We start from the raw sequence: 26,597 nt of genomic DNA, 5'->3' as shown, positions 1-26,597 counted from the left end.
CTGCCCACAACATCTCCTGCAGATATCTGCTGGCTGGCACTGTACCGTGAGCTGGGCAACAGAGACAGATCTTCCAAAGGCAGCACAGGAGTAGCAGCCAAAGGAGTGACCTGATACACTAGTATTGTGTTACTGCACCCCTTGGCTCCTGGGAAGAACAAGATGAGTGGATGGCAGAAACTGGCTTGAACACACAACCCAGTGTTCCCTGTATTCTGAATAAGTGCAGAGCTACTAACCTCTCAAAAAGTATAGAAACAGAAAACTGCTGTGTACTTTTTTTAGCTACCCTGTCCTGTCCACTCTTTTGTTTCTTTGGAGGAAAGCTAGGAATGGATTAATAGAGACCTTTTGTGCATTAGCTGTTTTAGTTGGAGTGGACACTGCTCTGGGTTTATCCCAAGAGGGCCCATTCTGTCCTCTTGCTATTTCCATGGTAACAAAAATGGCCTGAGTCTAATAAGAATTCAGGCATTCTTCTTTGACATTTGCTTGCAGTAGGAAGACATGATGGCCTTTTTTACTGTCAGAATAGCAAGAGGACTCCAGACTCATCTAGACTTTAGCATGCTACTGTACGACATCTCAAAAAACCCCAAAGCAAATATTCTTACAGGTGCTTCTGAACGTCATGAAAGTGAAGGAGTTAGTCACTAACCCTGGGAAGATAGCAAATTCAAACCTCACTAAGTTTTCAGATTCCACATTTTTCACCATAAGTGAGGAATTAACAGAAAGGTGAAGCTGCCCATTACATTTTCATTGTAATTAGAAGGCAAGCAGATAATTAACTTGCTAGATCTTCTTCACAGCTTTAGCACTATTACTGCTTCGTATTTTGCTCACCTGAGCTATTGTCTTGCCTTGCTCTGGTGTCTTCTTGTTATTCTCACTCTTCTGCATTACAATCCTGTTTTCAGGTATGAACCTGGATGATTCTGGGACACAATTGTCCACTTGGAAAGACACATTTTCAGGACCAGGTCGTGATGAAGCACTGAATTCCACAGAAGGACTGTATACCAACAGAGAAGTAATGAGTAGGGAAAGAATCAGGACTCACATGGTTTTTCTACCCAGGAAGATCCAAATGCAGAAAACTAATGCAGTATAAATAGACAGACAGATGTGCTATTGACTAAGCAAGAAGTAAAGTTTAGCTATGCCTGCTGGAATATTTTGGTTGAGAGAATGAAATTTCTAAAAACAAATTCCACTCTCCCAGCAGAATCTCAACAACAGGATGTTCTTTCCACCCATTTATTCTCAATGCAATTTGCTGCTTCTCTTTTTTGCTTCCTTTAGCCAAGAGTTAAATATATTGGGAAATTCAACTACAAAAAATAGCAAAATATCCTGCTGTTCAGTCCATCATATGCTAAGAAAAGCCCAGATATTTATCAGCCCCACAGTAAGAGACACCTGTAACAGCAACCCCAAATTCTTCTTTGTCTCATTGCTATCCAAGCAGTAGGTAAGCAAACTCGCAGAATTAAAGAGAAATCTCAACTGATTCCAGAAAGATTAAATTCCATTCAAAATTATTAAATATTGTTTTGTTGCTGAATATGAGAGAGGAAATATTAGCAATGAAAGGTGCTCTAAAAAACAAACACTGAAATAATATTCTCCATGAGGATCACTGTAACTATCATCCATAAAGAAATTGTCTTCTAACTGAAAACCTACCAGAGTAGCACAATCCAGATTTATAAAAAGATTTTTATCCTCCTTCACATAAAGATGAAATTAATTATTTTAGAGAGGACTGCCCATTTGTTCCCTATTTCAGCCTCACTGTAGCCTCATTGGGAGAACACGTGAGGTGCAAGACAGTTGCTAGATCTTTATACAAATAGTAAGGAATCTCACCCTTTGTATGTTTCTAGTGCTAATCTCCTATAATCATTCCCTTCAGTTTCTATACCTAAGTATCAACAAAAATCTCATAGCAAGGAAGGAGACTATTGGGAAACTATTAGGAAACTATTGGGAAAAATCTCAACATAACTTCCGATGCTCATTATTAACCACTGTGATGAGTGGAAATACAGTAATGACTTTAAATATTAACCAAAGCACAAAAAACAACTGGTCAGAAAGAAGAGGAATGGTGAGATCATGTACTTGCTATTGTGAGTGATTCCACAGATCTACAATTTAGTGGGACTTGAGTAGAATGCCTGCCAGTGAATGCACTGTGGGTCACATGTGGAAAGTATTCACAGTTAATTTCCAGTGGATTTGTCACAAAGGACGTGCTTAAGAACCCATGCAGTTGTAAAGGTAGTAAATATTTGCAATGCTTGGCCCCAGACAGAGTGAAAAATACAACATAAGGAAGGGAAGCAAAACACAAGCCTGTTATATTTTATAAGACAACTGATCATTAGGTTGTCAGCATGGTAACCATAGTTAAGCTACAGAACAATGTGCAGCAACTTCTCAGTTATTCTTTCCCTTTTTAATAGAAAAATCACGACATGGTATCTGTCATAACAAAATCCCTTACTCAAAGGACATAATGAAGTGATATTCCAGAGCCTGCAATTCAGAGATTATAAATTCATCTGACACTGAAACTCACAAAGTCTTCTTGTGAGCAGGGAAGTGCCTCTCCTCCACTGACTCCAGAGCTGTCCTTCTCTGAGCCTCTTTTCTTCTGCAATGCTCTTGAAACAGGTTGTTCCTGATGGTGCGGAGAAAGTGCCTTGCGTTTGCCTTTGCTGACATCTATTAGAATGAGGGATAATAAAGAAGAAAGTGACTTTTCCAACAGGTACTGCCCAGAAACAGACATATTCCAAAGCAAAGGTCCATCTGTTCATCATCTGACGAGGCTCATGGCTGCTATCTGAGCCCTAGAAGGGGAACTGAAGTTGGGTAATGCTGCAGGACCACAGGTAAGAGCAGCTCCAATTCTTTTAGGCAAAATACTGAATGGATCAAAGTCAGTATATTAGGAAATGCCTAAACACAGGATTTTGATAGTTACAATGATTAAGCTCACAGTCACAACAATAATTCTGCTGACTAGTATCTAAGGAAGAAATACTTTTATACTTGTATAAAGCATTTTTAGATATAGTCTTCCATGCCTCACATCCTCCTCTCACAGAATACAGTAAAATACACATCCATTATCACAGGAGTGTCAGGCTTATGTACAACAACTAAGCTCAGTAGCTGTATTATTGGTGGACACCAACCAATTCTGCCCCAGGTGACTGCTGCAGAACATGGGGTGAGCCCTGACAGACTGAACAGGAAAACAAGGAAAACATAGCACAAGTCTCCTAGTGCTTCTCAACGTGGTAGTAACATTACCACAAGGTGTCAGCATGGTAAGGAAAAACTGCTGATATTTCAAACCCCTACTCAGCAGGTCAATCCTCCATAAAGACACTGTGAAAACTTACCCAGACAAGGACAGCATCTGCTAAGAGTGGAAGGTATGGGGATAGCAACTTACTGATGATTATTTTATGTCCCACACAACAGATACAAAAATGGTATCTGTCACAGTGAGTAGCTTATCTTTGAAATTTTGGTATAGATTTTGGCCTATATTGTAATATTTGGCCTATAAAGTAATATTTACAGAGTTTGTGTTATAGTAGGGCTTCATAAAGGAAACCTAAGTTCAGTGATTCAGTTGCAATTCTGCAGCGACAATGTGGCTACAATCCAGGCTGCAACATCTCCTGCCTTGGTTTAGCTCTCGTCCTTTCTTTTGGTGCTTCTACAAACACACATTCCCATTCACTCTCCATTCACGCTAATTTTAAGGTCTCTGCTTAGAAATCTCTTAATGAAGAGTTCAGTTAACATTTGATTTTCCTACTTTGTCACAGATGGAGTATGAGGGAGAATATTTGGAGGACTGAACTGTTATTTTTAATGCAGATATTGAGCATCCAGATATAATTTCTCACAATGTTAGCAATGTGGTTTTCTTTTCAGGTAGACAGCAATGAAGTGGCAAGAGTTTAATGCTACCCCAGACAAAGGGTGACTACAAGAACAGTCTAACAGTCTTTAGTTTTAGTGCAGACACTGGTTGCCCAGGTATCTTTCACATTAAATGCAGAGGATTGGGAAGGAGATCAGGAAGTACAGGTTTTTAGAGAAGCTTTCCTAAGTGCTTTTCAGCTCATTTACTGGAACAGAAGGATATTGTTATACAGATCCACAAAAAGCACAGCAGCATCTGGAATCTCCTGCTCAAAGGAGAACCTGGTCTTCCAAATACAAATTCCCAGTGTTGTACTTTGCCACTAGTGTGATGATAGCACAAGTTGCCCTGTAACAGAGTCCCGGTATGTGATCATAGTTGGACACATGTTGCCTCTTTGTGCTGTATCCCTAACTGACTGAGACAAGTGAGTCAGAAAGGTTTACAATAAAGTGGAAAAATGGAAGACATTCAGAAAAGAGAGAAAGAAAAAGACATTTCATGCAGGAGTTTGTATAACTTTAGGATTAATTAATTTCTGGATGAGTCTGCATTGGGATTGGGATGAAGGAACATTGGGACATTGAGGGGACTTTTCATAGATTTAAGGATTATCTGCTAACAGAAAATTTGCCATAAAACTCCTTAAGAAGAAGACTTGCACTGGGATATTTCATAGCTCTATTCAGTTACTTCAAAATGAAACACTAATTCTAAAGTTAGAAGCCTGCTTTTGTCCCTTTCCTGTCTCCCTGTTCCCAGACTGATAATGCTGATATGTCATGGCCATTATGGCTAATACACACATAACTTTATAATGCTTGTAGTTCAAGAATCTACTGCCTACTTGCCTCCATGAAGAACCTCAACAGAGAAATTAATCAGTACAATAGGACTCTACCTGCACACAGTGTTCCACAACAGGGTGTGATCTCTTATGTGGCTTGCAGAGACGGCCAGTGAAAAAGCAGGCTTGGCAAAGGTCAAAATTGAGGCACTTTAAACAGTGATACCTGTGAGGGAAAACAAAAATATTTCTTTACCTCCCCACAAGTAAGAACTTGGTGTAAGTAAGCCTGATTACCAGAAACCCAGATCCCTGGGCTCTGAAATTCAAAGAAACATCATAGTTAGAATAATGACTTTCCTCAGCATTCTCTGAATTCAAGTTATTTTGTCCAATTGATTAAGGACTTTTCTCCAAACCCACCAGTGGTTTTGATCTTATTTATTTGCTGCATTGAAATGCAGTCCATGGAAGAAAACATTGTTCTAGCACCATTTCCCATTTTTCAGAATGCAGTTACAATTTCATATGCTTCTCATTCATATGCTTCTCTATTTGCTGCTTCCATGGAACTGTAATACTGACGTAGGAAGCATAAACAAAAAACTAAAAATGCAAGAAACTAAACCTACAAGCTAACAATTAGTGAGAATATAGTAACAGTAAAATGCTCTTCTGAGCATTCTGGTCAGATGGTAATGCATAGTGTTCTTTTTATACCACTATGCCATTTTATAACATTACTTAGATGACTAAGATGCTAAGATGGAAAACTTAACGAGCCAGTTAATACAACTGGTTACAGGAAAAATAACTAAGAAATGAGATACATAGGTTTCATTGACATTAACTTTGGACTGCCAGTTTACCTTTGGCAAGTTTTCATGTTTGTGCTAGTGAGCTAAAGAGAAGTAGGATGAAGGCTTGAGCAATGGACTGCAGTGGTTCTCTCTATCCCTCTTTTCCTGGTTAAATTAGATTACATCCAAAGCTTGTTACATATTACATCAGTTACAGCCTGTAAGGTAGGCAAACAATGGTAAGAACTAATTGTGTGGATGCTAAAGACCACTGACACACCTGATGCCTGTAATGGGGAAAACTTTGCAGACTCTGCATCTAGCTTGGTGAGAAACCATTTCCATGGCTGATAATCTGTAATATGTAGGGAGTCACAGGAGAACAGCAGGCTCTGATCTCAGCCAAGACAGGAATTTTTCTTCAACAATAGCTGCATTCAGAACCTAGAAAAAATACATGTCTCAAGCTCATACATTCACTTGAAAAAAACTGGTGGTTTATCTACAATCTCTAATAAAAGATCTGATACTGGATTTTGCTGGCATAAATTTTCCATTCATGTAAAATGTTACTGGGTTCCAAAGGTTTTGGAATAAATGCGAGAGTCCTCAGTAGTACCTTACTGAGCATCTTTTCTATAGATACAAATCCTCCCATACTGTGAGACTGATGATCAGCCCTGCTTCTTAAAAGTAGATACTTGGGGATGTTATGTGGTGGTACACTTGAAGTTTTAATCAATCAGCAACATTCAGAATAATTTCCCAGGACATCAGAATTTCACTCACCCCATGGAAACAGTCATGAATTGCAATTTCCACACAAGACAGAGTGCAGCCTTCTCCCACAATGGCTGGGATCTACAAGAAGAAGAAAGGCTCAGAAACACCTCAATAAAAAACAGATGTTCCCGTCATGCTCTGCTGCAATGGTGACAGCACACAGATGGTGAAGTATCTATAGCAATGCCATTTTACACACTATTCTGAAGAAAGCCCGTTCATATTCATGCCATCAGTATGCAGTTTCACAGTTCAGGGTGAATGATTTGTTTCCAACTCACTTACTGTAATGGATAAACATACTATATTTCCACACTATACTACTGAAGTACCCTGAGTTTAAATCCCAGAGGTCATTTTCAAATCCCATTTTCAGCACCAGTTCAGCTGGAAATACCTGTATGCTAAGGCAACTTGCTCCAACTGCAACCTATTCTAGTGAGTACAGACATCTGCTTTAGGAACAGTTGTATCCAGCTGTTTCCAGGACCTATAAGCTCAGGCAACATGAATGCACAGAGGCATTCACTAATGAAAGTGGTTATTTTGAGAAAAAAGACAGAATTTGATTGTTTTACCTACTTTGCATGATAGCTCCCTACATCCACAGTGTCCTGTTAACTTCAGTCCCATAACATAATCAAACATAAAAGGTATCAACCATGAGGGGTTTTCTTCTGCTAGGTTAATACAATCCTACAAAATCTGTTGAGTAACAGCACTGCACTGACATTACCTGATTTAAGTCTGTTAGAAGGCTTCTCAGGGCTCTACGGGTAATCAGTGTCTCCTTCCCATCAGGGACAGCATAAAACTGGAAAAAAGCTGAAAACAAGGAAAAAAACCCTGGAATCTTAGCAGAGCCTGAACTGTCTTCAAGCTGTCTTCAAACTGCTATGGTAATTGCAGTCTAACAAATAAACCCCTCCAGAAAGTTTCACTATGTTATGTACCTAACAGGCTCTCAGTGACTGCTGTGACCATAGTTCTCCCCATAGAGAGGGAAAGAGAAGGAAAGCAAGGAAAAAAGCAATGAACTCATTCTTAGAACATTAGGAAAAATATTATATGTTTGTACAAGAAGTGCTTTATTTAAATTGTGTATTGTTAATTTAAAGCCATGGTGTTTCTGTTCTTTTCTGCTAGGCAAATAGAAGCTCTACTTAAATGTCACTATAACCTCTTCTGAAGCTCTCTATTGCAAAGATGGCTATAGATACTGATTGGAAAGCATTATTCTGCATCAGCCTTTCTCTACAACTAAGCAGTCAACATAATTTACTTTTTTCATGGCAGAGCTGACTTTTCTTTTACAATAAAAAAAAATTACAATTGAAATTTCCCTCAGTGTTCAGTATTTCAGGTAGTGTATAAAATCATACATTTCCCACCTCTGTATTTTGCCAGTAGAGTATCTCCTGGAAGGGAAATTAGGGCAGCTGCAACAGATCTAGTTTTGACATACCCTGTTCCAGATCTAGGAAAATTAAATAAGTTACATTACATTCACTGAGAATATAAAGACTGAAATATCTAAAGAATAGAATACTACTATGTAGGAAGAAAACTTCAAAACAAATATCCTTTTATAAGTATAAATGTAACCAAAGTGACATTTCAGTGATACTTTATGTCTAGAACCCTTTGTCATTAAACATAACTGCAGAGTTAACTGTTCCAAGATACCATGCAATCATAAAACAAAAAGAAAACATCTCCTTCAGAGACTTCACATTCCAAGTAAAATGTAATTTTACATTTACAATGTATGTGCTAAAAATTCTGTTCTTTTATATTTAAGGAAAGCCTTCCCAAATACAGTAGTGAATAAAGGATACAATCTAAATTTTGCATATATCATCAGGCAGCTCCACTGTGGCCCCAGATCTGCACTAAGCTTCTCTTGGGCTGATTGCACTTAATTTCACTGAAACTCAATTTAATCAAAAGGATATATGCAGGAGCAGGGCATTTAGTTTTGACCGTTAGATAATAAATAATGTAGATTAATTTAGATCCCAATTTTGTGACATAGGCACCTAATGGAAAACACCAATGTTTTTTGTGAAGACAATGCAGACATTAATCAGAAACCAGAAATCAGGAAATCCCATAATATTTAAGATATTACTTTTGCAAAGCTTCAAAATATCATTACATAAAATTTTCTTCAAGAGACCTTAGATAAACCCACACGGTGTAAAGCTGCAATATACTCTCTAAAGTACGAACTGCATGGGAAATTGTCGCTTTTCCAGAAATTTCAAAGAAAAAAACTCCAAGACTAAAACTGAAGTACACACTCAAACACCCTTAAGATGTTTATGTAAGTTTATTAAGTAAATACCACAAAAAACATGGAAAATTCCTGTGCTCCTAGTGTTAATAGTGGAGAATAGCAGTGTATAGAGAAAATACTATTAGAAAATTATAAGAAGCTTTTTCTATCTTATATACATGTCAAGAAACTTGTGAAATTCTATTTAAAAAAAGAAATACCAGCAAAAAGAAAATGCCACTCCTAAGACAGTCCTAAGAAAACAGACTAAAAACTAAGATAGTACTGTTAGGAAGATTCTTCTACATAATTTCCCTACAGCACACAAAAATTACAAGATACTCTTGATGTTTCTAGCTTTGTTTCTTAATACAGAATTTATTGTAAGCCTTAACTGATTAAAAAAAAAAAAAGTGGGACCTTAAGCAATAGTGATCATATGAGTAATGAATGATTCAAGAAAAAGTCCTGCAGACCACTTACATCTCATTTACTTTCAGTAAAAACTTTGCTGTGATGTAGAAGGGAAAAATTTCACCTGTGGCAAATAACTTGTAAAATGAACTTTGTCTTTGAAATCTGATACAATCACAAACCAATCCTGCCTTTAGTGAATTAACTCATTATTTACAAACAATACATAAGAAAAATACACTCTGCAAGGTGTTTCCTTATTATTTTTAGAAACTTTGCTATTCACAAAGCTGCTCAGCTGCTCATCAATTTTGTTTCATAATTGGTAGATGAACTTTTTAAGCTTGAGGAAAATGAATAACAAAAAGTGACTGGCAAATTCCTGACCTGTGCATGGGTACTGTTCTCCAGAGGCAAATATGGATTCATTTTTAGGAGTGTATGAAAATATCTCAGAAGTCAGAAGAAAAGCTACTCTGTAAAGCTGTTCAGAGAAAAAGTCAGCATGGACTGGCAAAAGTCTGGATTTCCAGATAGTTTTGGGAACACTTGAGCACTGTGTTTCTGATGTAGTTTTGTGCCTTATGTTCCTACAGCTGAACTACTCCTAGTTTTTATACAAAGCAAAACCAATCAAAATGGGAGAGTTTCACACAGAAATGGTATGAGAGTGGTAGAAACAGACTTAGTCTAGGAATACTCTGGGTAGGAGCAATATGATCTTTAAGGTCCTGTCCAAAAACACGTTCTTCGACTCTATGGTACTTCACAATGGATCTACATTTCTTCTTCTTATCTGTCATACATGGAAATCAGTAGGCCCAGTGTGAATTCAGCAGCTCTTGGATCTACCTGGCCTGGTTTTTCTAACCTTGCCCTTTGGAACAATTTCATCAGCATTCTAGAGATTTGCTGCATGTTCAGAGAAATCTGCTCTTCCCTCTGGCTTTGTTCACTTGATAGGATGTGCTGAATCAGAGAAATGTCAATCAAATGTGAGAAAATTAAGGAAGAAATTAATGAGGATCCCTGCCTTTTCATGAATGGAAGCATGACTATTTTTTATCAGAAATGCCTAGCTAAGACAGGTCGGTAAAATGAAGCCTAAAACAGTACACCACATAAAAAGAAAACCAGTACCTGTGGTACTTCCACATTGACACAGAGCATCAGGCAGATAAACCATATCAGGGCTGAGACCAGACTAAATATATTCATAGAAGAGCATCCCCAGATGAAAGAAATATGTCCAAGGTCAACAAACTAGTCACTTTCTCTGTGCTACTCTGAAGACCTCACTTGCAATACTGTGCATTCTTACAAAGTGAGCTAGGTGACCAAGACTTCATTGCATAACTCTCTGCTTGCACTGGTTTCTCCCTCACTTCAAAGATAAGGAGAATGAATACTAACCAAGAATTTTCTGGTCTATCATATTCTATTTTGCTCTCATAAATTCTTATAGTCCAGTCAATACATTTTCAGTAAGCCATGATTATTTCCAATAAATCAGCTCCTAAGAAACACATTAGAATTTGACTTTTCATGAGCATAATAATACATGCTACATAGCAGTGTTGCAGACTGTAAAAATAATTTGATTCTGTCATAATTTTAGAATTTCACTAATGTATTTCCATTGACATTCAAAAGGAAAAAAAAAATCAATTTGTATATGAAGCACTATCTAGATCTTAAGATTTCATAATCCATTCTGAAACTCCAAGGTGGAAAATGAGAGAGCAAAGTAGCATAATAACTCATGGTGACAGCAATGCAAATTCTATACAGACTCTTCTCCCTGTGAAAGCATAGGATTCTCTTTGGGTACTAACACTGGCAAAGACTTTGTACTGAGCGTAGTTTTAGGGCTGTTCTGTATACAGAACTCTCAACATCATTGAAGGCCTCTGTGAAAAGAAAACTAACACACATTACAATAAAGTGGTTCATTCAAAACTAACTAAAAATCAAAACAACCAAATTTGGAGTTTTGAGTTGATCAACACTCTGAAGGAAAATTTTGGGGGAAAAAATAGAAGACAAAAAGATAACATTTTCTTTTTTTAAAAATAACTTTGTGGGTTGAACAGTCTTCTTGTAAACAATGACACGATCTCTTGTAAAATTAGAATTTAACATAGAGAGCACATCGTTTTTTTTGGGAATCAAGTTTATTCATATATCAGAACAAAGCCTATGAGGGTTATGCATTGCACAAACTTTTAGCCAAGATCATAATGAAATAATATTTCTTCATGCAAATAAGTTTTTTGATTAGAGATGCTCTTCTTCAAGGAACAGTTTGTCAGTTTGCACAGCAGGGTTATTATTTTGGATGCCTATTATTTCAAGCACCAAACAAATCTTCTGTCAAGATCAACATGTGGGACTCTTGCAGAAGAAGACAAGCCCTTTACCAGAGCAAATTATTTTTGACATCTCTGTTTAGCAAACCCACTCAATCTGCTTTACTAAATCCCATACCCTTATATGATTTCAGCTTATTTATTTCACATCCATAAAGGATGTTTTTCTGAGTGGAAAGTAAGAGATGCTGACCATGACCTATACCCGATACTTTACACATACTTAGGACTTCAAGACCAAAAAACAAGGCTTGTTCACTAAACTTCAGAAACTAGAAAGGGATTTATCAGTTATCCTTCTGTCCTCAGAGACTCTTTTCTCCCGCACTTCAGAGAGTTACACACAGTTGATTAAGGCTAAAAATAAGCAATAAATATGTATAAATGAGTACAAATAACTCACAAAATACTTCACCTGTTCAGTCTGGAAAGGAGCCAACCTGTGTGCAATGGTTTCCAAGAAATACACCAGATTAATATTAATAGTCAGAAAATTATGGGCTCTTCTGGTTCCCAGATGCTGCCTAAGCTATAGAAAGATGCCAATAACTGCTATACCATCTGTTTAGTCCTGCTCTTGGCGTACTATGTTTTGTGATATTATTTGGAGATGCAGTGTAGCATGTCATACAATGTGAAAAATAAGTTTTGACTTCCACGCATCATCAGTTCTCTTTCCTCAATAAACTGATCCAAAGCCCTTTTGAAAGCAACAGAACAACTCCCACAGTTTTCATTAGTCTATGGATTAAGTTCCAAATGCTTATTCTCAAATACAAATGCTAGAAATATACACATGATTCAACTCAAACACCTTCCATGCACGAGATGATTTTCAAATTGAAGGGAATCTGTTTTAGTAGCCATCTGCTACTTAATTCTAGTCCACCCTTACAAACAAAATGTGGCCTCAAAGTAGGGCATTATGTCCCTGTCAAGCACAGTTCCAGAATTAACTTGTGAGAACACATAAGTAAAATAGCAAATCATTTTAGAATTATTACTGATGAGAGGCTATTTAGGGACATTAAAATCTTTCATTTCTCATAGGAAGGGGTCTTCCCCTCTGGACAGAGAACCATCATGTAATCATTTTGCCACGGGTCAAATTTCACCTTAAGAAATATAAATGCCCTTTGTTGAGAAACTGACAAAGGAGTTCCTACACACATAGAAGTGTGCTGATTCCTGACATCTTCAGCTGGCTACCTGCTATTCTGCATTTTGAGGTATTTGCTCTGTGGCAGATGAGGTGTCCGCTGAGATTTTGCACTCAAAGAGGGAGTGTATAGCCATCTTCATGCCTATTCCAAAGTATGAAAAAACCTTAGCATTTATTATAAATTAGGGATCACGGCCCTGTGTGCCTGACCATTCCATAAGCCAATGTGATAGTGGAAAGGAAGGTGCCTGGACAGATCCAACAATAAAGGTAGGACATCTCACCTGTGTAATTTGTCATTTACGTGCTACAGCACAGAGATTCTCAAAGTGGCATGATTTCATTAAAATTCAGTAGTTTCTGTTCAAAAAGACACAGAAATGCCTTTTGAGAAAAGTTGGGGAAAAATAAGAAAAATCCTTACCCTGCAAGTCTGGATCCATTTGAAATTAACAGATGGCATTAGGCATTCTATAACAAAACAAACCAAAGTGTAAAACCACATATTCTAGACAGAGACATATTGAACCATTCAAATTAAACCTTTTAATCTGAACAATTCACTGGATGCATTTCAGAAATTAAATTAAACAGAATTACATTAAACAAAATAGTTTTGGTGCCACGTGCAGAGAAATGCCAGCAAATGGCAAGCTCTCTGCTCAGCATAAAATAGGAGTAATTCAAGTAACTGCAAAACTGTAGCAGGGCAAAACCAATCCTCAAAACAGTTTTAAGTACAGGAAGTGAGATCTTTCACTATTAAGAGCCCAGTGTTTACATGCAGTATTACTACATGGTCCATAGTGTACAATTTCAGGTCACAGAAGGCATATCTACACCAAACTCTTCCTCAGATTCACTGATTGCAATTACTCAAAAGTGTTTTCTAAAATTTTCAAGCAAAACTAAAGTTTTAGGCTGAGCTGACATTATTTCTTATTGAGCTGATATGGAAAGGGAAAAGGAAGCTTAACCATGAACCTACTTACATCAACCACCATGAAAGCAAAAGTAGTTATGTCCCTGTAATAATGGAAACTGAATGTCTCCCCTCAGGATTTATTTCACTAATGCTCTAAACTACATTATATTTTCAATCACAGAAATAAAAATATGAATTACCTGTAAGTAACTATCTTTCAGCTAACAATGCAGTTGCAAAACACTAGGTATAATGGATCTAAGTCACACAAGATTACAAAGGCCACCTATGTGGCATACTGTTCAGAACAAAGGGAAAGTTTGCTAAAATAAATAAAAATTAAATAGTTGTAAATTATCTAAAACTTAAATAATAAATATGGTGTTAAATCTGAACTTAAACAAATGGTCACTTCTTACATTTTTTGAGTTAGAATCATTGATCATTTTTCATAAACATGACAGAATACTGGCCATTTATGAAGCATATTCAATGATCTAAAATTATTGAGTCTACCATAAATATGCTCCTTCACCATTTTAACTGGTGAAAGCTGCAACTTTGTGTTTCAGTCCCTAAATTTCAGTCATTACCTAAATTTAGATACTTAAAATACTGAAATACAGATTTGCTTTAATAGTCTTTTTCATTCAAGACCATAATGCCACAGTTTTTACTGTAGTCCTTCTTTGAAAAAAATACCAATGTGTTTCTTTTCCAATATTCTATTTTCTTTCTTACTAAGGGTTACTTGCTGCAAAACTACAGTTCTGCACAGCATTTACAAAGGCACATAAGTTTGCCTACAGATATATATTCATATGCAATATATATGAAAATATGATACAGCTGTTCCTAAAATAGCTGCAGTAGTAGGAGCCTCTGTATAACTTGACAGAAACGTTCATGTACAGAAATCAGTGAAAGAAGACACGGAGCAATGAATTAAACATAAGTGTTTGGTGAAAGCTACATGTAGCAGTCTAGAAGGTAGACTTACAAATACACAGCTTGCCTCCTTTATTTTCTCTATACCAGAGCTACATAAAATAAAGTGGATGGGATGAATGTAAAAATATCCAGGTTAAACTCACTTAAATTAGAACTCATTAGAATTTGCTCACTCAAATAAGAACACATCCACTGACTTAATGAGTTATACAGCATGCATAATCCATGAGTGCTTGATACTTACTATAAGATGACCAGATCTCTGTCCAGTACAACACAATGTCTAACATTTAAATTACCCATATGGAAAAACACTCTATAGTCTCGTACTAGGGCATTCATAGTCTCAAAGTCAACCATGTGTTTCTGTGTTTTACCAAACTGGCCATTATTGTACAACATCATATCTATGAACCCTCCTTCCAAAAAGTTACAGAAGACATTATTAATGTATGTACAGTCTACATTTTCATATACAAAACTCTGTGGACAGTCCAGATCTTGACTGTGGTAGGAGTGCCTGGGTGAAACAAAGAGAATCTACTTTAGTGTTAGCACATGAACACAATGTGAAAGCAGAAGCAGTATCTGCTGCCCATGACATCTGAAGTAACTTTGCCCATTGATACACTATTTCAGCCCATGTGTTATATTTAATTTACTTGTGTGCTTTAATAGTGAAAAACACTTAAGAAAACAAATTTAAAAATTAAAATTATGTACAAATGTCCAGGAAATAAATTGTTACAGTTAACAGTCCTGGTCCTATTAACATGAATACTCTTATGTGCAGAACAAGAGTAGCTTTTTTCTTGACTCTTAGCGGAATGCGAAAGAAAAGTAACACTTGATTATTTATATGTACTTTGTTTGATTTACAGGTTCTCAGAATATGTACTTTAGCAAATAAAATGCATTTTGAAGCATGCTACATAATTAAATTAAAGTACAGAGAAAGATGAGCCACATGAAGTAAGGCAGAAACCTCCCAGCAGATCAATCAACTTGATCACAGAGACTTTTCTTTTGATATCAGACAACATATGATCAACATCTTAAATATGCATAAAAGAACCTACAATTACTTTTGTTTCCTGTGAAGGGTGAAGACATTCTATGTTTTATTCAAAGGCCAAAATTATTGTCTCCTCTTAAATACAGTAGCTGTGCTTACCTTCCTCTCATTACTTACTGAAGGTCCAAAAGTCAGAAGACACCGCCAGAGAAGTCCAGTCGTTTTACAGCTACAGTTTTAAAAGTTGACTTGAAGACACAGTTCTAAAGGTTTTGCTTTTAAATTAAAGCTGCTCACAACAAATGCCTAGCGAAGGCCTAGATCAAAGTATCAGATAATTGCCTAAGCAGTCAAAACAGAGAACACTAATTAATTAGTAATAAATATCCTGAATTATTAAAGATAAAACTTCTTTGATCTTTGTTTCAAAGCTTTTTTTTTTTTTTGGTTGGCGTGCAATATTTCTAAATTGAGAGGCCTTTACTAAGCATCTCCCAGTTGCTGAGAAACTGTTGCTATAGAGACTGAAAATGAGGTAGAAGCTGACACGGAAATGCAGAAAGCACAGTGTGCTGTAACAAAGAGTTGGGGCAGCTATACAAAGAAGAAAAATAGTAAGCCCTAGTGGTAATGTCCTAGAACAAGAATTGTTCAGACCAACCACAAAGCTCTTCAGTACACCCAAATGCTAGGGTTTATGAGGAATCTATATATAATTTTTGTAAGACACATACAACTGAAAGCCCTTTTTCATAAATTTTTCAACAGTTACCATAACACCCAGGTAGTAGGAGTCATCAATACCATGAATATCCTGCATATATAACATGACTTAGAAACTTGTGAAAAAATGTGTCCCAGAAATTGCTTATAGCTTATAGAAAACCCAAACTTACTGATGACTAAGTCAATTGCTGTTTTACAGCTGTAACCAGCTTTAAATATGTTACCATATTTTAGCTTTCTTAATATTTTTTTTCTTTCTTTTTCTTCTAAACAAAAGCTAGGAAAAAAAAAAAAGCTTTTCCATTCACTTATGCTTCCATGAGGAAAGACCTGAATTTCCCCGCACACCACAAGACAAATCCAGTTAGAATAATTTAGGCTACATGAGACATCCCAAGCAGCTTTTTCTTTCTGCTCCCAGCTTCTGAGAAGAGAGGTTTTCAGCTGGTGACTCAGAAGTCAGATAAGTCTACTTATATATTGTAGGAAGAGTTATTTTCCCTCTCATTAACAGCTGTGCAGTGTTGGTGCTTGAACTGCTGGTTGTTTGAACTATCTCCACAGGCAGAATAAAAGAATTCAAAGAGTAAGATTGCTAAAGCCTATTCATATAGAAAAAGCCGAAATGTAAATACACATTAGAGAAGCTAACTTTTCTATCTTGGAAAAGGAATTATAAAAAAGAACAGGTAGTTTGGTAGTCTGTAGAGACTACGGGTAGCGTCCCTCCCTGCTATTTTCTCCTCAGACATCTGCCTCCATATGCTCCTCAGAAACTCAGCCAATCTTCTGTGCATACACTACTGGAAACTAATTCCCTGGAGATGACTTCTCATGAAATGAATGGTTCCTAACCCCTCTCTTCAAGATTTTTTACAACACCTACCTCTACAATTTACATGTGAACTCTTCCATGAAGATACTTACAATAATATCTCAGTTCCTCTAAATGTTGCTTCTCCCATATACACTTTACATAGAACCCCACACTTCCAGATCCCTTGTGATACCCCAGCTTTCTGAGCTCCTCTTTCTAAGACCAGCGAGACATCCCTCCCAGTCCTGTCCTAATCAGCCAGTAACTTCTCTTGGTTTCCTCATATAAGAAGTCTACCCCTATTCAGAGTTTGAACCTCCATTTGAAATAATGAAATAATAATAATTATGAAATTTTGAATTATGAAATGAAATAATGAAATAATGAATTTATTGCAACTATATGTAACTGATTCAAAGAACAGAAAGCTTTCTATTTGTTTTAAACTTATCTGATAAAAAATTAGCAAGTACGGGAACGTGTCATTAACACAATCTCTCATTTAAGACACCAAAGATGCAAGTAAAAGTGGTTCCTCAACAATTCTGTTTAAACGAGAATTTAATTATGTTTGACTTAAAATGCATGAGTATTCTCTTGAAACTCATTAAATAAATAAGAAAAACCTGGAAATAAAGATGAACTTGTCACTAAGGAGATTTATAAACATCTTTATCTGTTAAAAATCAATTTTGCCTAAGAAGATATTTTATTACAAAAATACTGTGGTTCAGTACTTCTGAAAAAAAAAATTGGAATTACAAATCTTCTATTCTGTATGTGACAGTCCTCAAAATTTTCATATGAACATTTTAGGCATTAAACTATGTTTTTCCAATAGTTTATTGGTCTGAAGAAATAAGTGGTTAGATGCAAATGAAATCTTAGACTCATTAAAATCAGTAGAAATTTTACTTTGGTCTACAGGTTAAAAATGTTACATTCACACTGGTTTTGAAATATTTTTCCATCTAGAGATTTCCCAGAGTTTTTTTAATGAGGAAAATACTGCAAAAGCTACAGCAATGCTTAGACTTTCTTTCTAGTTTGCTCTTTTGGGCAATGGAAAGCTTATTTAATATGGGAATTTCCAGCATTTTCTCCTCCAGACAACTCTAGCTAAAGTGACCCAGTAGGCAAGGTTTCCATTTCAGTGAAAAAAAAAGCAAAACATGAGCTATTTTTGCTAGCCTCTTAAAATACTTCCACATGCAAGGAGATAATGCAGGGGACTTTGGCAATACTTGGACATCTGATACTGATGTCATGTGAGAAGGCCACAACTAAGCACATTGCTGCTAGCAGTGGAAAGGCCTCTGCTTAGCATTTAACATTGACACAAGAGGAACAGGACAGCTCTGCAGAGCAGCAGTGACATACTGTAGAGAGCAGGACACTCTTATCTCATTGGGAATTCCCTGTCTGGGTTAAACAAGGTCATGGTTAGCCAAATAATGAAATTCTGCATTAATCAAGAATATCTTACTGTGTCTTTAGTCCTATCCCAAAAAACAAGCAAGAATAGCCAAAAGGCTTTGTGCTCAGTAGAGGCTCTGGGCATCTGAATCCGAATAGTTTCCCCATTCTTCAGCCCATCCTTAATGGCAAACAACTGCTCATAGTAAAGAATAGGCTGATATAAAAGTACTGGAAAGAATCTGAAGGAAGGGAGAAAGAAAACAAATTAGGAAAAAGGTCTGTAGGAAAGAAAATTAGAAAGAAATTGTGAGAACATTGGAAAAGTGCAGGAATTTCACAACATGAAAATAGAGAAAAAGTGAAAAAAACAAAACTAAAACATGCTTTAGTATTCATCTGTTCTTATTTTGATGAATGAGGACAGAACTTGAAAAGCAAAATAATAGGAAAAGCAGCAGAGAAACACTTGGGAGATGTGGAGTTTTTATTCTGCTTCATATGGATGCATTTCGTTTATTTCCTTTAGTGCAATGAGCTTTTCCTAAATGGAAGAAAAGGCATATTTTAATACCACCCAATCTTTTAATTTGCTCTAATTTCTAACACAAACTTAAAATATGTTAAAACAATACAATTCTTACACATTACTAGTATGACTGAAGATCACAAAACCTGATTAAAGCTGGAATGTAGAGTTTGGGACCTGCGGCATGGGTTTTCTTAAAAAACCTAATCTAAACCCAAACTCCGGGATGCAACATCGACCAGTCTTTTTAAACATTTCAATAGTAAAAATAAATTGGTTTTGTCTCACTATGTGACAAGAAGTTCATTATGAAAATAGTGCTCAATGATTTTGTATTTTCTGAGAAATCCCTAATTCTAGTAAGGTCTGGCCTTCATTCATGCAAAATCACAGCCATAAAAATGCCAAAAGATATGTCTTCTAGCATAGAAATACTCTGAATACCATAAAAGCAAAATCAACATAGAATGTAGAAACATTAAATGAAAGGTAATATTTCTGTTTTGCACAAAGCCTACAGGACTTTGGAGTGCAAATTCTACACGTGTACAAACTCTACACGTAAGGTTAACTTATTTTATCATCTCCTTTTGGGCAGAAGAACAGTTGTCTGTTCATTTCAATACACAAATACTACCTTACACTTATAAATACCCAGTCTTTACCATGCACAGGTGCAGGTGTGCAGTTTGTACATCTAACACGTAAAGGTCTGTGCTCAAAGCTGTATCACAACGTGCCCATAGGTGGCAGAATGGGCATACACGATACTCAAGAAACCCTCACCTGAACCAGCTCGTGGGATATGCGTCCTAGAATTTTTTGGGTTGTTTCATTAATTTCTAATTCTGTCATGACTTCCCAGTTACCATTCTGGAACCTCACTGGCATAGAGAAGACAATTCCTTCAGGGATGCAAAACTGACCTGAAGAAGAGGGGGAAAAAATTACAAAACATGTTATTTCTGATCACATCCTCACCAGTGTCAACCTTAAGTCCTACAGACTTGCAAAAGTCTAGAACTGTAAGATCTCATAAATGGACACTGCCTTTTTCAATCTACAGTTCAAAAAAGAATGTCCCTTTTACTGTAACTTTGTACTTTAGTTAGATGTGAATGAATCATAGCATTAGACGGGTTTGGGCTGCAAGGGACCTTTAAAGGTCTCTAGTTCAAGCCTCCTGTCATGGGCAGGAACATCTTCAAATGTATCTGAGCCCCATCCAACTTGACCTTGAATGTTTCCCACCCCTCTGGGCAACTTGTTCCAATGTCTTACCACATTCACTGTAAAAAAATTAATTATATCTGATCTAAATTGACCCCCCTTCACTTTGAATCCACTGTCCCTTGTCCTATTGCAACAGGTCCAGCTAAAACATTTGTCCCCATCTTCCTTATAAGAACTTTTAAGCACTGGAAGGTGCTATAAGGTTTCTCCAGAGCCTTTTCTTCTCCAGGCTGAACAACCTCAACTCTCTCAGCCTGTTTTCATAAGAGAGGCGCTCATCCCTGTGATCATTTTGTGTGGCCTTCCTCTGGACCATCACCAACAGGTGTCTTTCCTGTGTTGTAATAACACAATTGTGTATTGGTTGTACATCTTTAAAAAGGGGGAAAATTATTGATTTCATAAGGGTTAAATGGCTGCTGTGAAATATTCCACTTATTGGTTTACATAACTACACAAGAAGAATTTTCATAGCCTAGGCTCTAAGAACTATGAAGAGTTCTTGCACAAAACACATACATCAGAAGAGCATTTAAACTAAAAGACTAAGAGATCATCTGCAAAAAGACAATATTAACCTAAGAGATGCCTGTAAAAAGTGAGCATTATCACTAGATCTGGAAGTTCTTATGATGAAACAAACTCTTAGTCTCACATGATTTGTTTTACAAGATTTTATTAAATGAAAAATATTGATTAAAAAATAACATTATAGATGGGGGAAAGCTATTATATGCAGAGCAAAGCTATAAGAGAACATGTGAAGCAAAATCAGCTTTACCTTCACTAAGTATTCCCACAGAAATGATCTCCTCAGAAGGAGAGCCATGGTACCAGTACTGCAGTACCGTGGCTACCGCATGAGCAGGTAACATTCCTGTACAACGGGACACCCGGGAACTCAGAGTACTCTGTGCAGACAGGAGCTCTGAATGGATCCATTCACTACCAACAAAAAATGGAGAAAAAGGGCATGAAAAACTAAGATGACTGCAGGAAGTGTAGCTTCCTAGAGAAAAAAAGAACTAAACTCAAGGAAAGAAAATAGTCAAAACTTACTCAAACTTCACTGCTGAAAGCAAGGCATTTTTACAGACAGAGAAAAAAAAAAGGTCTAAAAAAGTTACTTAAAAGGTAACAAGTCCTATTTTCCTATGAAAGTTAGGTCTTTGCTCAAGTCATAACCTCTATTATTGTAATTTATATTTTATATGTAATTTAATATTTTATATGTAATTTATATATTATTGTCTTCTGTAAGAACCCAGCCATGAACCCGTCTGCCTATGTGAGGCTCAGTACAAGCCTAGAAATGTCTGCTTTCCAGTAAATGCTAAGTCTAGAGCAGAGTGGGAGCTCCAGATAGCCAGGCCTGGGTGCATGTAACACCTGCTGCCCTCTCACTGCACCCACCCTTTCTCTGCTACTGTTCTTTCCATAGGAAGCTATCTAGCTTCTAGGTATCCTTTTCACATATATTACCAAATCATCTGTTTTGGGAAACTGACAATATTAGAATGCTCAGGCCTATTCCATGTAGTTCAGGTTCAGATACCTGTTTAATACTATTTCAAAGCTCCTTCATGCAAACTAGATATCTAAATCACTACCTGGACTTCCACCAGTTCTTATAAACTGCTCATGATATAAGAGAAACCCACTTAAAATGTAGGAAAAATATAGTTAGAAACAGAGTTGGCAGAAGAGTGCAACAGCACAGCACTAGGAACTACCCAACTTCTTTTACAGATGGAGTACCTCAACTTGCCTTTTCCTTTATGTACAGTACCCATCAGTAAAGACAAATCTTGACAACAAAAACCTTTCTTGATGTTTTATTACACAATTCAGATAAGCATGGATTAAAAGCAGTTATTTAATTTCACTTGAAAGAAATAAATCTGTACTGTACCTATCATAAATCATATTCATCAAAAGACGTTGAAAATTAGGAGGGCCCCGAATAGCACAGTCATATCCATAAAGTTTTGCATGTGACAAATCAATGTAATTAGACCCAGTAATATTGCCCCAAACAATCACATCTTTAACTCCTGTAACAAAGGAAAGTAAAAAGACAAATACTTTCAGAAAAATGGGCTTCATCATTCCTTTTCAAAATGAATTATTTAAATCTGTGCCCTGCCTTGCTAGCAGAAATTATTTGATCTGAAAAATACAACCAAGCTCCCCCTAACATATGAAACCTCATCACAAGCTGAAAAAGAAGCTTTAACTTATATCATGTTACTGTAAATAATAGACAAAATCTAGTAAATATTTAACTCTTAAAACTGTAACAAATCATATTGCAAACATACAGCTACAGTCCTTTTAAAATCCTCTAAAAACAAATATATAACCAGTAAAAACAATAATTAAAAAAAAAACAAAAAAACAAAACAAAACAAAAAAAAACTACCTGCTTTGGTGCAAAAGGATTTTCTCAAATAACCTGCTGAAGACTATTCAGTCTATTAACTTGCTTTGCTATTTTATTAGGCTCCACAATATCTAGACTTGTCATCAATGACCAGTTCTAGCTATGCAACACTTACAGAATCCTGATGCTGAGCAGATTGTCAGAGCACCCTTTTGCTATGCAGTGCAGAACTGTGCAAATATAACGAAGCTATAACAACTGACCTGAAAATGAAAGTTAATTAACCTCAAAATAATCCTACAACACAGTTCTACTTTACTCTCATTATCTGCATAGCAGTATGTTGTCATGTTTATTCACAGCTCCAAAACAACAATACACTACAGAGTGCAAATGCAGTCTTGAAGTTCTAGTTCCCAATCTGCCAAACAATTGTCTTCCTTAGCATATTTCCAGTGTGAAATACACACCAGAGTGGCAGGGCTGCATCTCAGGGCAAGCAAAGACTCTGGCATTCTGTACAGCCAAGAAATTTAGTGGGTGCACTGCTGTGCATTTCTGCATGCACATCAGCTATGTTCTGGAATTAAATATATACTCTCGAAGGTGCACTGAATTCCCTAAATGCTACATAAACATTCACCTGCTGTGTTCATATTCAGCTTCCTGGCCAGCATGGCTTTAGCTGCACTTTCCCAGGATGTCGAAATGGCAATGATGTTTTCAGGCCTAATGGATGGGCCATATGTCCTTAACATTGTTGCCTTAAGATTTGCAAAGGTTTTCCCAGATGAAATGACTTTGACCTCACTCTTGGCATTCTTCTCAATCAAGGGAGCATACACTTGGCAGATCTCACTCACTTCTCTGATGTAGTTCTCAAGAGATTGGACTTCAAGGTTTAAGAGGACATCATCAAGAACAATGATAATATCAGCGTCAATAAAAGCCTGATCTATTTTTGTGTGCTCTGATATACTGCGGAGAAGTGGGAATGCCATGTCTTCAGCTTCCATTACAATACTGCAAAGAATTTCCTTAAACTGCTCAGTGTCAAGCAAATGAATACTGATTTCTGTGGTCATCCCAAACACTTCTCCATTTGCCAACAGCGGGATCAGATGATAACAGATTGGAACTGATGCACTGGTAAGTGAGGATGTAGAAAAGTTACAGTTAACAATGAACCACTGCTTGTTTGGAAGTATTATATAAACACAAACGTGTTTATTTTGTACTTGATTACATTTAAAGATACCATTAGCTTGTACCTTTTACTGCTCTTTTTGTTATTTCAACAGGTTAAGAATTAAAAGAGTTAGGTCCTCCTTTCATTTCAGAAGCCTTTCATTTGAAGGCTTCTCCGTCCTGTGCATTTCAGTCAATGCCACCACTTAAAATTTATGTCTTTATAGAACCACAATTTTTAAGGTGCTCTATTAGAACTACTAGAAATACAGGAATTTCTATAAGACCTACTCGTTACCTACTCCAATATTTCCGAAAACATTTAATGCAAGATAGTTGCACTACAAAATTTCTAGCTTATTTTGTAAATACTTGCTTTTCCCTAAACTGATATGAGGTCTAAATGATACCTGTTCATACCCCTCACTTGAACTGGTGTAAAACATTAAAAAAACATAAATTATTTCTAAGTTATATACTAAACACTAAGTTAAATACTAATAGTGAGGGTGCAGAACCAAGTCAAATAATGAAATTACAGGGATTTGTGATTAACTTCAGATGGCTACACCTTTTATATGTAACAGGAAAAAGTGCATTCTTCTGAATAGAGTAAAAGATAACAGATACTCTCTTCACTCTCACCTGGTAATCCAGATCTGCATAGGCTTGATAAGACTTTTAATCTCTTCATCCTCTTTTACAATTTCAAGATGTGCCTGCAGGTTCTCCTCAGCAACGTCTAACATTTCCTCACTCAGCATCACTGAGGTGATGCCATAATATTTCTAAGAACAAAAAGGATGATCTCTAAGCAAATGGCAGTCCAAACTCATCAAGGTAACATTAACAATAGCTTTATTTTACGTTTGAAGAAGGAAAAAGGAACAACAATGTTGTAAAACATGGGCTTACAGTATTAAAGGCAGCTTATTACCTGAGCATGTTCCAGAAAATCATTAAGTCCTCCCAGAAGCTGACCCTTCCCTCCACGGTCCAACAGTTCTCTCCAAATGATAGGACACTGTCTGTGTTCCCATCCATTTGTTTCACAAATGTCATGAAGCCACTGCTGATGCAAACATCCCCACCAAATGTTTTAATACATCACATTTAATAACTTTTAAACATTACGACTACAAGCATTCTTACAATTTTCCTCTCAATATATAATTACAAGGTGCTTCAGAATTTAAGTACCAGTGGGTACAAAATGTGGGAATATCATAAAGCAAGGTATGGTGATACGCTGGGATAGCCCACCTCAAGGTCTTGATTTCACTGAGTCGTCTTAGTGGTACAGAAGACAGCAACGTTGTGAGACAGAGAGCAATCTGAGTATTCTTACTCAGCCACGGACGGTAAGTAAGGTGAAGAGGTTTATTGCTTTTCACTTAACTGTTCAAGTTACTTGGTGGAGGTGTAAAGCAAAATACACGAGGTAATAAATACCATAGTACTGTCTATCTCATGGAGTAAGACTGCAGTTTTTTCAGAGCCTTATAGGCAGCATGTCTACAGCATAAGTACTCAGACAGGCCCATCCACACTGTAAACAAATACGTGATACTTAATTTGATACTTCCACACTAATTCAAAACTCTTGAATGCCACAAAGGCTCTTGACAAGAGCCCTGAAGGTATATGTAATCACATGAGCAAAAGATTTACAGGCTGAACAGCCATTTATACTTAAAAAAATACCCCAGAAAACCAAACAAGCAAGCAAAACCACCTTGAACTTTTTATTGACATAATATAGCTTGAGGCTGCTCCACACTTTGTGCCATCTTCTGTGGTAAAACTCAGAGACGTCGGTTGTTCAGAACATTGTAACCTTTCCTCTGGCTGGCTCTCACAGCCAGAGCTGCTTCTGCAGCACCTCTATCTACACAGCAAACCACTAATACAAGAGAAGAAGAAACATTCTGCAGATAAGTACATTTCTTAGTTTGTAGAGCACTGGGGCACCTACCAGCTACAATCTCTTACCTCCCACTTGTCAGGGTGCTGAGTAATCTTGTGAACCCTGAAGTTGGGCAAGTTAGTCTGGAGATAGTCAGCCAGGAGTTCAGCTTTGGCATAGTAAGGGCAGTTTGCCTTACCTGTGAACATAGCAACAGCAGCACAATTGGATGATTTTGTCATTCACTGATAAAGGCTTAAAAGACCAAACATTGTTTAATGTGAACCAACTAAGGAAGAGTAATTCTGCCGGTGAAAAAGACTCCCGAGACAGCGTCCAAGGGGCCGAGGAGGCCACTCCTGGGGGGACAGCAGCAGAGATGCTGACACCGCACCGACGGCATGAGGGGGAACGCTGACCCGGGACCGCCTGAGGCCGCGCGCCGTGCGGACACGGCTCCCGGAGAGCCACAAAGACGGGCACGGGGGTGAGCCCGCAGACAGGGGCTATTGCTGCAAGCACGGCGGGCGGGGCAGCCCAGCTCCCGGTACAAGGCGCCGCTGCTGCCGGCCTGTCCCGCCCAGCTCCCGGTACAAGGCGCCGCTGCTGCCGGCGTGTCCCGCCCGGGTCCCGGTACAAGGCGCCGCTGCTGCCGGCGTGTCCCGCCCGGGTCCCGGTACAAGGCGCCGCTGCTGCCGGCGTGTCCCGCCCGGGTCCCGGTACAAGGCGCCGCTGCTGCCGGCGTGTCCCGCCCGGGTCCCGGTACAAGGCGCCGCTGCTGCCGGCGTGTCCCGCCCGGGTCCCGGTACAAGGCGCCGCTGCTGCCGGCCTGTCCCGCCGGCTCCCGGGTCCCCCCTCACCCGCCACCACGAACTTGGCCATGCGCGCGCCGCCCTCCAACGGCCGCTTTGGCGTTGCTCAGCAACGCGCCGCTGCTGCCGCGGCAGTTTGTCCCTCGGC

General features: G+C 37.7%; 2 protein-coding genes across 8 annotated transcripts in view; both read right to left on the bottom strand.

Moving 5' to 3' along the window:
* The window catches only part of DYTN (dystrotelin), a 53,875-nt gene extending 40,869 nt beyond the window's left edge, over window positions 1-13,006 (bottom strand). Inside the window, 11 exon segments of the mRNA XM_053982193.1 lie at window positions 847-1,015; window positions 2,588-2,733; window positions 4,857-4,968; window positions 5,823-5,986; window positions 6,332-6,403; window positions 7,062-7,150; window positions 7,717-7,802; window positions 9,799-10,012; window positions 10,727-10,731; window positions 10,855-10,927; window positions 12,973-13,006. Coding sequence (XP_053838168.1) covers window positions 847-1,015; window positions 2,588-2,733; window positions 4,857-4,968; window positions 5,823-5,986; window positions 6,332-6,403; window positions 7,062-7,150; window positions 7,717-7,802; window positions 9,799-10,012; window positions 10,727-10,731; window positions 10,855-10,927; window positions 12,973-12,991 — 1,149 coding nt within the window. The 5' untranslated portion in view covers window positions 12,992-13,006.
* Window positions 13,007-18,785: 5,779 nt separating this feature from the next.
* On the bottom strand, window positions 18,786-26,590 carry MDH1B (malate dehydrogenase 1B). 7 transcript variants are annotated; one of them, XM_053983067.1, is made up of 9 exons: window positions 26,512-26,590; window positions 25,724-25,836; window positions 24,669-24,803; window positions 24,377-24,519; window positions 23,187-23,689; window positions 22,073-22,214; window positions 20,942-21,105; window positions 19,714-19,853; window positions 18,786-18,942 (listed from the first exon to the last, which is right to left on the bottom strand). In XM_053983067.1, exons 4-9 carry the CDS (start codon window positions 24,493-24,495, stop codon window positions 18,886-18,888), a joined length of 1,125 nt encoding a protein of 374 aa, XP_053839042.1. In that variant the 5' UTR covers window positions 24,496-24,519; window positions 24,669-24,803; window positions 25,724-25,836; window positions 26,512-26,590; the 3' UTR covers window positions 18,786-18,885. The 7 variants fall into 7 exon arrangements, with proteins under 7 accessions (XP_053839042.1, XP_053839037.1, XP_053839039.1 ...); XM_053983062.1 differs by having other exon boundaries at window positions 26,498-26,572; XM_053983064.1 differs by lacking the exon at window positions 26,512-26,590 and adding an exon at window positions 25,928-26,491.
* Between the last annotated feature and the right edge of the window lie 7 nt (window positions 26,591-26,597).

Source organism: Vidua macroura, chromosome 7 (assembly GCF_024509145.1).
Source record: "Vidua macroura isolate BioBank_ID:100142 chromosome 7, ASM2450914v1, whole genome shotgun sequence".
NCBI lineage: Eukaryota > Metazoa > Chordata > Aves > Passeriformes > Viduidae > Vidua > Vidua macroura.
The sequence above is the reverse complement of the archived record's forward strand: the minus strand, read 5'-3'. Positions and strand labels throughout refer to the sequence as shown.